Raw genomic sequence first — 15,007 nt, 5'->3', positions numbered from 1 at the left:
TCCCTGAATGCCCCCTCTTTACTCTGAGACACTGATTCTCAGTGTTTCTTCTAAATGCCACACTAGTTAGTGTTCAGAAAAGAATGTTAAGAAGATTCGAAATGGCTGAGTCAAAAAACTAAAAGCCAGAAACCTAGTGGGAGCTGAAGAGACTGAATCCTTTGGCAGTTTGGAGCCTGCTAACTGCAGCTCCAACACAGTCACCAATCACGGGGGTTGCAGCCCACAGGCACAAGGTGAGGCACTAGACATCTAACGTTAGCAAGGAAACTTTCTGGCTTTGGAGAGGAACTGGCAGATGAACCCACACACCAGGCTAGAAAATGTAGGGTGTTTCAAAGAGCATCAGAAATGAGCTGATACACTCAGTGCCTTATCTGAGAAACCACGGGAAGGGAGGCCAGCAACTGTTGGCCCTGCATTCTGATTGAGATGCTTCCCACTGTTGCAGTGGGAAGTCTGAAAACATGCATGCAATGCCCAAGATACTGTATAATGAACTTAATCATAATGTTCAGGTTTTTGCTAATTTATGTACATGACTTTTATTATTTATTTATTCTTTTTTTTTTGAAAGAGAGATATAGCTATGATGTTCAGGTTGGTCCTGAAGTCCTTAGTTCAAGATATCAGTCCTTCTGTTGCCTCAGCCTCCTGAGTAGCTGAGACTTTATATCTATATTATATATGTTTATATTATATGTATATAAAATCTGCATGTGTGCACCTGTCTACAAGCTTGTCACTCAAGTGCCATCTACTTTCTATTTTTTGTTTGAAACGGTCTCTACCTGGACTAGAACTTATGCAGTAGGGTAGGCGGGATGGTCAGGGGCCTTAGGGATCCACTTGTCTTTGCCTTGGCTGTGCTCGGAATGTGTGCCACCATACCTAACTTTTGGAGAATGGGATGAATTTGGTCCTTGTTCTTGTAAGGCAAGCATTTTACCTGCTGGAATGTCTTCCCAGGCACAAAAACTCATTTATAACTAGGCATGATGAACATGTCCATAGGTGAAAGTTTCTCTCCCACCCAGTCTGGTCCTGAGGCCGTTTAGTCCCAAATAAACACACAGAAACTCATATTAATTACAAACTTTTTAGCTGATGGCTCAGGCTTCTTATTGGCTAGCTCTCTCAATTATTAACCCATTTCTAGTAATCTGTGTATTTCCATGTGGTCTTGGAATACCAGAGACTGTCCAGGAGTCCTACCTTCCTGGTAGTTACTCAGCAGTGGCTTTCCTTGAGAGCCACTCTCCAGTCTTCTTCCCAGAATTCTCCTAGTCTGGTAGCCCCGCCTATACTTCCTGCCTGGCTACACCCCGTTCACTGGCTGAAACAGTTTTATTCATCAACCAATAGAAGCATACACTCACAGCACACAGGCGGACCTCCCTCATCACATGTCTGTTATAAACGGAGTTAGAAGGCTGACATGGAGTGCATGGGACCTGTCCCAAAGCAGTCTATGTATGTACTCCATCAGGTCTAGACCGCCCTAGGTAGCCCTAGCCCGTTCATCTTGAACTTCAGATCTCCCCAGCTCAGACTTCTGAGTGCTGATGCCTCGCTTATTATTTTATGTACTTGTTTTTGGACGCAGGCAGGGCCTCTCGTGTAGGCCAGGCTGGCCAGGAGCTCTCCAATCCATCAAAGACGAGCATAAATTGTTCATCCTATCTCCACCTCCAAAGTGATGGAATTAAAGGCTTGGACCACCACACATGGTTTGATTTCTAAGTAAATGCCTATTTATACGAACACCGTAAACACTGTTAATAAGGCCATTTGAGTACGCACATTGGAAGTGACTAAAGAGAGCTGCTTGCTTCCCATTGTCAGAGTCACCAGGAAAGCGGGAACTTCCAACTAAAGGACTGCCCGGATCATCTTGGCCTGCGGCCACTGTGAGAGATGTCTTATTTGAGACTGGCCTGAGTCAGTGCGTAGTAGTTCTTCATGGTTGCCAGGAGCTGAAGCCGGGATGGACTGTTAACCTGCACGTGTACGCCTGGTATGGACCCTGTGCTTTCTCACAGCAGAGGGAAGGGTGGAATTGCCACTGGCACCATGGACTCAAAACCGCTCATCTTTCTTTATCCAGTGACGAAGATTCTGCTCCGTGTGACGGTGTGGCGCAGTCTCACGCTTCCCGGCGGTCCCCGAAACAGTCTAAGCTCATGACTTGAGAACACATGAGACTTCATTACCACTAACCTTAAGATCTCGGAGGAGCTTGACCTTCTGAGTCTGACTTTACTCGGGAGAGTAGGAATAACCGTCTCGAAGAAAAGTGCACTGTACAAATGAGAAGGTGTCTGCCCCCGGGCCACTGTCCCTGGGCCAGCCTCTGGGGCTCGGTGAGAGGCAGCCGGCAGGCAGTGAGTGGTTTACCTGATCTCCCTGACCCAATCTAAGAGGGCAGTCAACTGCTCACACAGATCCACCATGCCAAGCAACACAGAGCAGGGCAAGAAGCCCGTCCGGAACGGCAGCGTGCAAGCGTCTCTTCAGATCTGGTGCTCTGACCCCGTGCGCCCGCCCGACTGTCTTCAACGGCTTTCAGGTCTGCGAAGGGACTCTCAAGCCTTGCAGTTGTTCCGGGTGAGCCTCTCGCGCGCAGGTCGGAGAACCTCCCACAGCGCCCTATTTGGTCCTGATGAAGGCAACACGCCAGGGGGAGGGCGGCCGAAGCCGGGCAGCTGCCATCGGATCTGCAGAAGCCCTGAGCCCGGGGGCGGGCACAGCCGGCACCGCCCCCCGCCCCCGCCCGCCACCCTCGGGTGGTGCTTGGGCGCTCATCTTAAACTTGGGCCAACTTTGCCGCGGGTCCACGTGCAGCTTCCACGCCGGGGCTCCCTCGCGCTGCCCGGCCTCCTCCGCCGCCCGCCCTTACCCGCGCGTGCTCTCCGCCGTCCCCTGCGCTCGCCCGCCCGCCCCTACCCGCGCGTGCTCTCCGCCGTCCCCCTGCGCTCGCCCGCCCGCCCGCTCGCCGCCGGCTCGCACGCACGCGGCGACGCGCAGCTCCCGAGCTCCAGGAGAAGGCGGCGGCGCGTAGCGGGGCCCCGAGGAGCCCCGGGAGGCGGGGTCAGGGCGGGCCGGCGCTCGGTTCCCGGAAGCCGCCGCCTGCGAGCCTCCCGCCGAGAGGACCGGCGCGCCGGCCGGCAGGAGCGCCAGCATCCTCCCTCACCCGGGAGCAGGCGCCTCCCGGAGCCGCCCGGCCGTGCGCACCCGCCGGCGAGATGCAGCCCGTGCGCACCGAGGTGAAACCCAACCCGCTGCAGGACGCCAACCTCTGCTCGCGCCTCTTCTTTTGGTGAGTGTCCCGCCTGGGCCCGCTCGCCCGCTCGCCCGCCCCCCTCGCCGTGCACGAGATAGATGCTCGGCGCCCGTCCCCGGCGGTCGCAGGACGCGTCCCCGGCACGGCCGGCCGCACACCCCGGGCTCCCCGAGGCGCGCGCGCGCCGCGCCACCTGCGGCCCCCACCCGGGCTCCCCACGCCTGCGCCGCTCCACGCCCGGGGCGCGCGGGGCCGGGTGGCGCGCACAGGTGGCTCCCACCCGCGAGCGCTGGGGCCGGCGGGAGGTGCGGGGTCGGGGTTGGGGTCGGTGGAGGTCAAGAGTCGCTGTCCGGCCCTGGAAGGCGAACCCCGCATGCCAGCCTCCCACCTTCCCTGGTCCAGCCCCTGCGCCCTGACTGCACCTTCCCCTTTCTGTCACCGTGCGAGCAGCTGTGAACAGCTGCTCTTATCTAATCGCAGCCGCGGCTAGAGCGGCTGGGACAGCGCCAGGCGGTCGTATCCACCTCCCCGGACATCCCTCAGCTCGCCGACTGCCACTGTGGGTGCTCGTGTGTGTCCCTTTGCAAGGACCGGCAGTCTCTCTCGGGCTCTCAGTGTGTGCCTGGTTCCTAAGTAAGGCTGATCTCGTATGGGTAAAACACGGATTTGTTGTCACGTGTTCTTTACGTATGAATGGGGACACTGCTCCTGAACAAGATCTGCAGGACGTTCTCCCTCTCGACTGACACACAGTCGTAGTGGAGTATGTGTTTCCCCGCTCCGTGGACTTTTCCATTCTGCCCTTGATGAGTGCAGTGCTCTGGGATGAGTTTCGTGAGCCTGTGGGGGTCTTACCAAGACCTCTCGTGCATCTAGAGACAGGATCCATTGCCATGATGCCTGAAACCACTCATGGGTTTATCCCGCCCAGCCTTGCCCCTCTTACTGTAGCAAAAAGGCTTAGGTAGGTGCCGTTCCTAGTAGTTTTCCGTCTAGTAGCCTGGGCTGGCGAGTGCTCATGCTTGGCTACCTAGTGTGGTTTTCGTTTCTTGGCCTCTGCGATTTCATCTTCCTCATATTCTAATGTTTCCTTTTTTAAAATGGGAAAACCTAGGGAATGTCAAAGAATCAGTTACTATTGTTTTAATTTTATATATAGTGTGTGCAGGATCTGACCTTGGACATTTGGTAGAGAGGACCAGGCAGGAAGAAGGAGAGGTGGAGTTAATATAAAAAGATAACTCAAGGCAGGTGGACTGTCTTGGTCTCCTGAGCTTCTGCAGGACTGAACTTTTGTTTTGGTTTTTCAAGACAGGGTTTCTCTGTGTAGCTTGGAGCTCGCTATAATGGCAAGGTTGGCCTCATCTATGGAGCCAGAGATCTGCCTGCCTCTGCCTCCCAGGTGCTGGGGTGAAAGGCCTGACCAAACGCCTCCTGGCTAGGGCATGGAGCCCTTGATGACCTTTCTGTGTGTGGACTTTGAAAATGTAGGTGAAGGGAGAGGGGGGTATCGGGGACACACCCGTAGGAGGCTAAGAAGGGAAGAGGACTAGAGCCCGGGGAATTCACACCATCCATCTTGGACAGTGTGGCAGTCTGGTCTTGAAGTCCTTGGGTTCACAGCAGTTCCCCTTCCTGCCTCTGCCTCAGTGTGCTGAGTGCTGGGGATATAGGTGTGAGCCGCCACGTCTGTTAGTACCCCACTCTTAAAGAAAGTAAGTAATGGCCAGGTGTGGTGTCGCATACCTGTAAGCCTCTAATCCCAGCACTCAATAGGCAGAGGCAGGCAGAGCTCCAGGACAGTCAGGGCTATGGAGAGACCCTGACTCAAAGACAGAAAAGAAAAGAAACGACCTCCCGTTGCTGGCTTGGGCAGGTACTCGTTTCCATTTCCCAGCTGGGGAGAAATGACCTGTCACCTCTGGTTTACACCCATGGAGACACTCAAACTGAGACGTTTTGATTGACCTGTGTAGGATGACACGGCTGCTGAGTGCCCAGCAGGGCCCAAACCTGGGCAGTTGGAAGCTCAGCATTAGCATCATTACCTTATCAGAAGGATGCAGGAGCTCCAGTATCCCAACAGACTGGCTCAGAAATACCAGAAGCGACTGGGGTACGTGTTCCAGTCACGTGTCTTGCCCAAGGGGTTGGGTTGATGTTGATGAAGGCTGAAGACATCCACTGCACTAAGGCACTCCTCTGGGCATTGCCATTCCAGTAGTATTCTTTGCAGGGGGCTGTGACCTGGTGAAGTCCCCTGTGGACAGTGACGACCTCTTGTGTCTGCGTACTGCATGCCTTGTTTCTCTCCGTCTAGGTTCAGTGGTTCCCTTTTGCAGCTGCCTTGCTTGCAGGTGGGAAAGCCGGTAAATGGCCTCCTACAGTTGCCTACCTCATAGTCGAGCAGACCTGGCTTTTCACCTCCTTGTGGAGTGTTTGCTTTTCTTCCCACACTTGGTCTGCTTCTCAAACCCCTGAGCTGGCAGCTGCCATCCAAATGATGACAGCCAGTATCATGGTGAGTCCGTAACAGGCCTGGCTTTGTGCCATGCGTTGTTAGGACTGTTGAAAGTGGTGGATTTCAAGAGATGATAGCTTTCTACTTCAGACACCAAAGACTGTTGAAACACTGGGGTCAAATAAGGACCTGCACACACTTATCTCAGTGCACACATGTGCAGGAGCATATCCACACTAAATAAGGTTTCGAACCCTGCTGCAGATCCTTTAGTGTTCACGGTGGACTTGGCTGTGTGGCCTTTAAGGCATGACATTTTCCCACTGTAATTTAGTTTCTCTCCATTGTTAAGCATGGTGTATCCAACGCCGATTATGCTGCATGCATCCATGGCTGTGTATTTTGGTGTTCCTGCTTCCCCTTCCTCAGGGTGCCGGTGCCGCAGGTTGGAGTCAGGCACCACGCAGGTTGAACATACCCTCACCGCTGACCACGCCTCCAGCCCCATCAGTACATGTCCTTACAGCCCAGAGTTACCCAGATTCCCTGTGCAGGCTTCTCAGCTATGGTGTGGTTTCACTTCTAACAACTAAGGCAGCCAGAATTTCTTTATGCAGTTGATATAAAAGTAGGCACCAGTTTTCTTTTTCAAAACAGCATGTTTTCTCCATCACTGTTTATTGAGTAGTGGGTCGCACCTGCTGTTAGAAGTAAATGGTACAGCTTATGAAAGTCTGTGTCCAGCTGGGTATGAGATGGTCCAAACTCCAGACACTTCCAAGCGTTGTCCGGCTTCCCTGCTGCCCCCTGGTGTTGTCACCAACATCCAACAAGGCACATGCGTGTACTCTGTGTTCCCAGGCCAGGCCTCCTAACTGTTGATGAAGTGTCCCCTCGCAAAGCCCATGCAGCCGCAGAAACTGCCACTGGTCCCGAGGCAGACGCTCTGGGGACTTGGCTTAGAAAAGGCTCATGACTGGAGGGCAGACATGCAAATGGATTAGAGAGATTGACTGTGAACCTCCCCCCACCCCCTCACCCATCCCATCAAGGGATAGCAGCAAGTCTGAGTGTTTATGTATTAATTTTATTTCGTAAGACAGGGTGTCACTTTTTTTTTTTTTTGGCCAACTTACAGGTAGGAAATGATTCTACCTTGCTGCTCTTTGAGTGCTGGGATGAGCAGTACCCAGTTTAGCAGTGTTTAATTTTAAACTGTGGCATTTGGTACCGTTTTTGAATATTTTTTAACACACAACATATACACACACATATACACCCGCTAACACACACACACACATACATGAACACAAACACACACACCATCATTCCCTCATATCCACATGAACACACACACACACACACACACACACACACACACACGAACATTCATACATCCATGAACACTCTCCCACACACGAACACACACACACACACACACCTCCCATAGCACATGTGTGCAGGTCAGAAGACAACTTTCTACCACGTGGGTCTTGGGAATGAACCTCACGTGGGTCACCAGGCTTAGTGGCAAGTACCTGTACCTGCTGAGCCGTCGCTGGCCTTGCTGGCAATAGGCAGAGTGCCAGGTTTGTAGCAGGAACAAAGGGAGTGTCCTGCCCTGCAGAGCAGGGAGGGAAGTTCCAGGCTTATTTAAAGATTAATCCTTTAAGAAACCTTCATATTACGTAATTTCTGAGGAGCACATGTCTGGATGGTAGATATTAAAAGTCACATTCACCTGCTTCAGTAATGGCCTGCAACGTGCTTTTAAAAGTAGAGAGTATGGATATCTTACTGTGGAGTCCTCAGGAACTCTGGCCCTAGTGAGCCTTGGGATCTGTGTATCCTCAGAGCACACATGGAGAGGATGGGTTAGAGGGGTCCATTGAGCTAACTTAACACTAGTGATCACTAACATCGTGCTCCATTTTACATGTGACCCTCAAGAAATTAAATTCTCAATCTCTGAGGTAGACAACAATCTCACAGTTCTCTTGGGGAAACGTTGAGGTCCAGAGGGGTTGGGCAACTTCTCAGGAACCCCGTAGCTTGGCAGTGGCGATGTCACCGCTGAGATGCTATCTGGACCATCAGAATGTGTTGTATGTCTGTCCACCAAGGCCAGAAGTGCTCAGCATCTATGTGGGCTGCAACAGGCAGGTAAGCGTGAGCAGACTGAAGGACTGTGTTTGCTGACCTTATCAAGCAGGTCTTTTGGTCATTAGTGAATGAACATGGTTTTTACATGTGTGTTTGCCTACGGTGTGTTTCCTCAGGTGATGGCTAGTTTTATGTTAACTTGACACAAACTGGAGTCACCTGAGAGGAAAGAACCCCAATTAGGAAAATGCTACCATAATGTCAAGCTGCAGACAAGCCTGTAGGGCATTCTCTTAATTAGTGATTGACATGGGAGGGCCCAGCCCATTGTGGGTGGTGCCATCCTGGGCTGGTGTCCTGGGCTCTGTAAGACAGCAGGCTGAGGAAGCCATGGGGAACAGTTAGCCAGTAAGCAGCACCCTCCACGGCCTCTGCATCGCTCCTGCCTCCAGGAGGTTCCTGTCCTGCTTGTGTTCCTGTCCTGACTTCTTTTGACAATGAACTGTGATGTGGAAGTGTGAGCCAAGGAAACCCTCTCCTCCCCAATGGTTTGGTCCTAGGGTTCATCATAGCAAAGGTGACCCTGACTAGGACTCCTCTCTTCCATTTGTTAGGTTGAATTGTCGTTTGGTTGTTAGGTTATTATCTATCCAGTTGTTAAGACAGACCCCTCCTTTGTAAATCGTAAACCTTGGCATCTGATTCTACTGTTTGACCTTAATGTGCCCGTGGAATCGTTCGTTCGTTCGTTCATTCATTCATTCATTCACCCACTCACCAAATGCCTGCTGGATGCAGGTGTTTGGGAACCTCGATGTTTTCTCAAGCCTGGCTGTGGCTTTCTTCCTTTTTCTTTCATTGGAAGGGAAGTCTCCCTAAAACAAATTGGGGCTATCCTGCTCAAAAAGCTCTCAAGAGCAAGGTAGAGTTCACAATCAGTTCTGTGACTCCAGATGGGGTTGTCACCCACAGTTACGCTGTGCTCCCAGGCCCTTTTCTGAGAAGGGTGGACGGTGCCTCTTCAGGCTCTGCTGCCATGCAGTCCCCTTTGCATCAAGCCGAGAGGTCCGATGCCAGATAGATTGCAGGACCCAACAGGGAGAGGCTCCAGGGTATCTCTGAGGGTGTGGTCTAAGCAAAAGGCAGGATGGAGACACTATGAAGTGAGCTGGAGAGCCTGCCGAGGAACGACCAGGACATCCTTAGCCTGTCAGTCTGTGGGGTTTGTCCTCACATAACCTGCTGCTCTCTCTCTGTTGTCATGAGTATCAGAGTTGAGCAGCTCCTTGCTGCCATTTAGGGTTTTTAGTTAGAGCACTAGAAGGGAACAGGTCTTGAGGACATCCTTCAAGGTGTGGCGGAGCCGCTTGTCAACACTGCATGGGAGATTGTTTTCCACACGTGTCAGGAGAGATCACATCACCTGCCCCGGGGGAGTCCAGAGGCATCAGGTCTCCAGGGTGGTCATTCCCAGGGGGACTGTGGTCCACGGTGTGTGGGCAGGATTTACTTTGTGCAACTGGAGGCTGGCTCTTGGTGCTGGATTTCGTGAATATATTCTCAGATTGTTCCCTTCAGTTGTCTATGATGTTTGGAAATTATTTCTTCTTATTTAGGTTTTTGAGACAGCGGCTCATGTAGCTCAGGCTGGCCTCAAACTTGCCATGTAGACAAGGCTGCCCTTGAGCTTCTAATCCTCCTGCCTGTGCCTCCAAAGTTCTGGGATTACAAAGTCTACCTCTATGCCCAGTGGATGGAAATTATTTCTCTGAAGCTTACCAGCCTGTTTTGATTGAGTTTCCTTTTCCCATTTGATGACCCGTGGGATTAAACGCAGGGTTTCACATATGCTAAACACACGTGGTCACAGCTCCAGCCCTGTTTAAGTTCTTTGTAGCTGACACTGCTGCAATCAGTTTCTCAGGCTTCATTGTGGCTGAGCTACTTGGGTAGCCAAAACTAACTAACAAACAAAGACTAAATAAAAATCTAGGGCTGGCCCATTCCCAGTTTTGAATCCCACTTTTAGGACTATCACCAAGGCCTGGACAACTTTAAACTTTAAAAGGCTCCTTCGGTTTCTGATGGACAGTAAAAATCAAGAAGCACTAGCTGCAGCTTCCGCAGAGTCCAACATACTTCTCTGAACCTCCCTATTTTGGGGTCAAGGGTTCTGAACCACCCTTGTCTCCATTCTTGTTCAGGTCTCTGTCCAAGGACTTGCTGACCTCCAGTGTGAGGACTGTGGCTGCCTGGGAGCTTAGTCAGCACTGAGGTGCTCAGCAGGTGGCCATGGGGGCAGGGCCCATGTGCCAGGCATCTTGGGGATAGTGGGTTATTTGATCCTTATAGGAACAGTTTGTGGCAACGGCTCTGTCCTTGCAGGGAGGGGACAGGCTGGAAGCACACTCTTGTTTAGGTGGGCATGATGAAGCTGCTGGCTGAGTCAGGGACGACTGACTTTAGATGGATTTGATTATCTGTGATTATTCTCTCAGCCTCTGTGGCTGATTCAGTTAGTAGGGCTGGAGACTCAGGGCGGGAGGAGCTCATTGAGAAGAACTTCTACCTGTGTGAAATTGTAAAATTCCACTCTTAGGTAAAGTGAGTGTAAAATCGTTCATCTAATACGTTGCTTTTAATCTGTAGGTCTTTATTGCTTGGTCTTGTCAGTCAGGACATGACTGAGACCCAGGTCACGGTTTCTGTTTGTGTGGCCTCTTAAAGGCCCTTTCACCAGCCGCACAGTGCGCATATGTTCTCAGAAGACAGCACACAGTGCATTTGTCCTGTTTTTATCTCTTTATTATTGTTTTTGATTTTGTGTGTGTATGTGTTTCTGTGAATGGCTATATGCACATGAGTGCTGTGTAGATGGACTTTTCTGTCCGGCAAGCCACTCCTCAAATAACCACACAGAGATTTACTATTAATTATAAGTGCTCGGCCGATAGCTTAAGCTTTTAGCTAGCTCTTATAACTTAAATTAAGCCATTTCTGTTCATCTGTGTGCCACCCCAGGCTCATTTCCCTCCTGTTTGTACTTCTCATCCTGCCTGCTCTGCATCTCCTTTGAGTCCGCCCTTCTTCCCAGTGTCCTCCCAGTCTGGCTCTCCCACCCAGTCTCTTCCTACCCAGCTGTAGGCCAGTCAGCTCTTCATTAACCAATGAGAGCAATACATGTTTGCAATGTACAGATATTGTTCCACAGCAGTGCCGGTGCCTGGGGAGGTCTGAGATGTGGTTTCCTGCAGAGCCACACAGCCAGGTGCTTGGACCTCCTGTCCTCTGCAGCAGCACAGGCTTCCAGACTGCCGAGCTATCTTTCCAGCCCCGTTTGTCTTGGTTCTGTTTTGTTCTTTTAAAATGTACATATCAGAATGTATTAAGTGAAATTTATTGATTGACTCTTGTGACTGGGTCTCTAAGTGTAGCCCTGGATATCCTGGAACTCTTTTGCTGTGTGGATCAGGCTGACCTTGAACTCAGGGAGGTGCCTGCCTTTGCTATGATTGAAGGATGCATCACCATGCCCAGCTCTTTGTCTGGCTTTGAATAACGGAAGGGAACCGATAGGCAGCTTAAGCTGGTATGCTAAGCTTCAAGGGGTCTCTGCATGCATTTGCAGGTCCCAAATGTGCTATTTACAGGAGATCTGTTTCTCATTCAACCGTAGAGGTTGTTCAGCTGTAAAATAGACCTTGTCATCCTAGTAGGTGTTAGCCTGGTAGAGTATATGTGTGTGCCTGGTATGTTTGGCGCTTAATAAATGGAAACAGTAAGGATCGATGCAAAGTTAACTTTGTTTTGTGTGTGTGTGTGTGTGTGTGTGTGTGTGTGTGTGTGTGGTATGAATTGAACTTGTGGCCTTATGGATACTAGAGGAGCATTCCACCACCGAGCTATGTCCTCACTCTCCCACAATGTGAGTCTTTGTACTTTCCCTAAGTTACTAAGTCTTTCTGAAATCTTTGTAACCTAGAAAGAAGATATCTAAATTGTTAGCCTTCTGCTTTCAGAAACTAGTGTTCCTCACTTTTATCTCGCAGTACGTGGTTGAGCCATTGATTTGTTGTTCACGTGTTGTGTCATTGATTGCCAGTGATTATTGTCATCTTAATCTGGCCTGCTTCCATTTGGAATTGCTGGTGTCCTACCTTGTCTAACAGCAGCAAGTGAGACGCTGGATAGTGTAGTGTGAAGCTTGAGCTAGAAAACCCGAGTTCCAGTCAGTCATCTTTCACTTCATACCTGTGTGACCCCAGAAAAGATATGTGGCCACGCTGGGCTTCGTTGTCTATCCTTAGTGAGTTGGTAGAATTAAACTGTCTCATGGCATACATTTAACATGATGGGTTAATTTTCATGGTCTAATCAACTAGATTTAAAATTGCCGGGAAGTTTGGTGAGGCACCCATCCGTGGCTGTATCTCTGGGGGATGTCCAGAGATGTGGGAAAGATCACCTTGAGTATGGGTAGCACCATCCCATGAGCTGAGGACTTGCATGGGTGACAGAGGGCAAAGGGAAAGCCAGTCTAGGGCTGGCATCAACCCAGCCCCTTTCTCATCCCTGACTGCCACACAGTGAACAGATCTCCACCGCATGACTCCTGCTGCTGCCGGCTTCTTCCTTCCTCCAGCAACACTGTGCCTGGCAGCCATGCCTCCTTGTTGTCTGAATGTAGGGCGGGCCTGGGTTGTGACAGGTGGCTTAGTCCATTGCCACCTCTCGGAACTGGAGCTGTTCTGTGAGTGTGTGTTCCAGCTTACACTGAACACCCCAGGCCTAATCTTCAGAGAGTCCGGCAGTGTTGCTGATGCTGGGGCTTTGATGCCATCTTCCTTGACCTTTGGTGGCTCTGTGGCATGAACCCCACCTAACATTCCCCTGTCTGTACCTCTAGTGCCTACTAGTCCGAGTGAGGTTTCCCCACTACACCCAGCCTTTGCCTCCGGTCCCTCAGTGTCCAGATCACCTGCCTCCTCCTCCACTGCTGGAATCCTGCTGGGAAAATGCACGGAACCACCTTTGCTCAGTGTGTCACTCAGCAGTGAGGACCTGCTGTGTCAGGTGCTGGGTGTTTGGGGGGGGGGGTTGCTGTTGGTTTCCTTTTCTTGTGTAGTTCACAAGAAAAAGGGCAGTCAGGGATGAGCTTCCTATTGGTAGGAGCTCTTTATGTTTTAATTTCAGTCGTCCAAATTTGGTCTTTTACTTGTTGAGTTTCTATTTCTATTTTTTTAATCAACATAGAGAATAATAGATCTCATTATGTCATTTATCAAACCATGCCTCTCTGCTGAGGTGAATCATGGCGTCCACCAGTGCAGAGGAAGAGTGTACCGGAAGCCCATCTCCATCCTGAGGGCATTTCCCAGGGGGAGATAAAAAATGAACACTCTTGAGTTGACTTGTTTGCGTGCAGTATACTGGGGTGTCTGATGGAGAGGCAGGTAAGCGGGGCAGCTGTTGGACTGTCAACTCCATGGAGGCCATGCTCCTGTCCATGTGTCTGTCTGTCACTGTCCTTACCTCCCAGGTCAGCAGAGACGGGTGTTGGGAATGTGGAATTGGCTACTGGCCCTGTGCAAAGGGGGCCTGGAGTACCTCAGGGCTGACATCGCCGGGCGTCTGTGGCAAACCCCAGTGTAGCCCCCATGGTGTGCTCTGTGTGTTTGAACTAGTTTAGTCCTCCGTCAGGGCTTCCCAGGTAGTATTTCAGTAGTTCCCTGTACACCAGCACCTATAACCCAAAGGTCATCTCAAGTTGCAGCAGGGCCAGTGTGCCGCCTTGTGCTGCCAGCCTGGGCGTGAGCTGGCTCCGCTGTTTCACCTCGGGAAATAACAGTGTCCATGACAGCAAAGATTAATCATGGGTTAATGTTTTTGGCTTTGGAAATGTGAAGACCTTTGTCCAGGGTCGCAGCTAAAGTGTAGCAGAGCAAGACCCAAGCTCTCCAGGCCGACCCGGGCATCTCCAGGCTTAATCCAGTCTATACTGCTTGTCATCGTGAAGTGTGTGGCAGATGCTTGAACCTTGCTGTTGTCGTGGAAGAAAACAGGACAGGAGTGGAGGAAGAGTGCAGAGCTCGCTCGTGGTGAGACAGCAGAGGAAGGGTGACCAGGAGTAGTGGGAGGGTTCTCTTTAGGGCCCACCTGGAGAGAACCCTCTGCCCCTGGAGAGGATGTAGCCTCTTAGGGGGCTGACCTGGCAGTGGTTATTGCTGGTGAGAAGCCCCTTGTCCTGAGGGAGAGGTGGCCAGAGAGTCTCTTCCAGAGTTGATGCCCCACTGCGATCTGTGCTGTGGTCCCGTGTAACTAGGGCTGTTGGGCTGGAAGGTGTAGGCTCAGGATCAAAAGAGCTTCAGATGCTAGCCATCGCAGCTCTAACAGCCCTTGTGGGTGAGATCTGGGAACCCCCCTCCCCCATCTCCCTGTGGTCTTCCAGGTGAGTGCGCAGACCTGGAACCTGAGAAGCCGCAGAAGGCTGCTTTTCTGAGCTTTAATCCCATTCTGAAGGTTTCACAGAAGCAGGTGTGGCACATGCTTGTGATCCCAGCACTTGGAAAGTGGAAGCTATCCTGGGCTGCGGAAGATTTTGTCTCAAAACAAAACAATACCCACACAAAAACAAACACCCAAAACAAACAAACAAACAAACAGAAATCTCAAAAACCTTCTTCCCAGGCCCCAATTCGGAGAGAGACTGGCTCCCTCCTGAAGATTCTGCTCTGACCTCTTTCCCCACCACAAACATGAAGACATGTTTAAAAAGCCCAGCTTTCCTTCATCTTCCGTGACCAGCCTCCCTTCCTCAGTCGTCACCGTCACCCTCATGTCCTTTCCCCTTAACTAAGAATGTGGGGGGCTTGCCCTGTGTGCCCACATTGAGTGTATCTCTGCAGGGGCCTCAGCAGCCAGCTCAGTTCCCATCTCCACCTTGCTCTTCCAGTGTCTACAACCAGGAGGGAGTGTAGGGGACTGACTCCGTCCTGTGAGTACTCTCCATTAAGACATCTGTTCGTCAGACTTGCTCTGACTCCTTTGTGGTACGCATTAATTGCTCCCCACTATAAGGGAGTGATGTTTTCTTTGTTTGTAGCCACTCAGACTGTTGTTAAGGGTAACCTGGGCAGATGAATGGCCTGCCCACAGCGAAA

The 15,007-nt window shown here is 51.2% G+C and overlaps 1 protein-coding gene across 2 annotated transcripts in view; it reads left to right on the top strand.

Annotated features, from left to right (window-relative positions):
- The first annotated feature begins 3,096 nt into the window (after positions 1 to 3,096).
- Positions 3,097 to 15,007, top strand: part of Abcc4 (ATP binding cassette subfamily C member 4) — a 214,724-nt gene continuing 202,813 nt past the window's right edge. For both annotated transcript variants that reach the window (XM_027393942.2, XM_027393941.2), the window contains exon 1: positions 3,097 to 3,319. In XM_027393942.2, coding sequence (XP_027249743.1) covers positions 3,246 to 3,319 — 74 coding nt within the window. In that variant the 5' untranslated portion in view covers positions 3,097 to 3,245. The remainder of the gene's footprint in view (positions 3,320 to 15,007) is intronic.

This window comes from Cricetulus griseus, assembly GCF_003668045.3.
Source record: "Cricetulus griseus strain 17A/GY chromosome 1 unlocalized genomic scaffold, alternate assembly CriGri-PICRH-1.0 chr1_1, whole genome shotgun sequence".
In the NCBI taxonomy this organism is placed as follows: domain Eukaryota; kingdom Metazoa; phylum Chordata; class Mammalia; order Rodentia; family Cricetidae; genus Cricetulus; species Cricetulus griseus.
The sequence above is the reverse complement of the archived record's forward strand: the minus strand, read 5'-3'. Positions and strand labels throughout refer to the sequence as shown.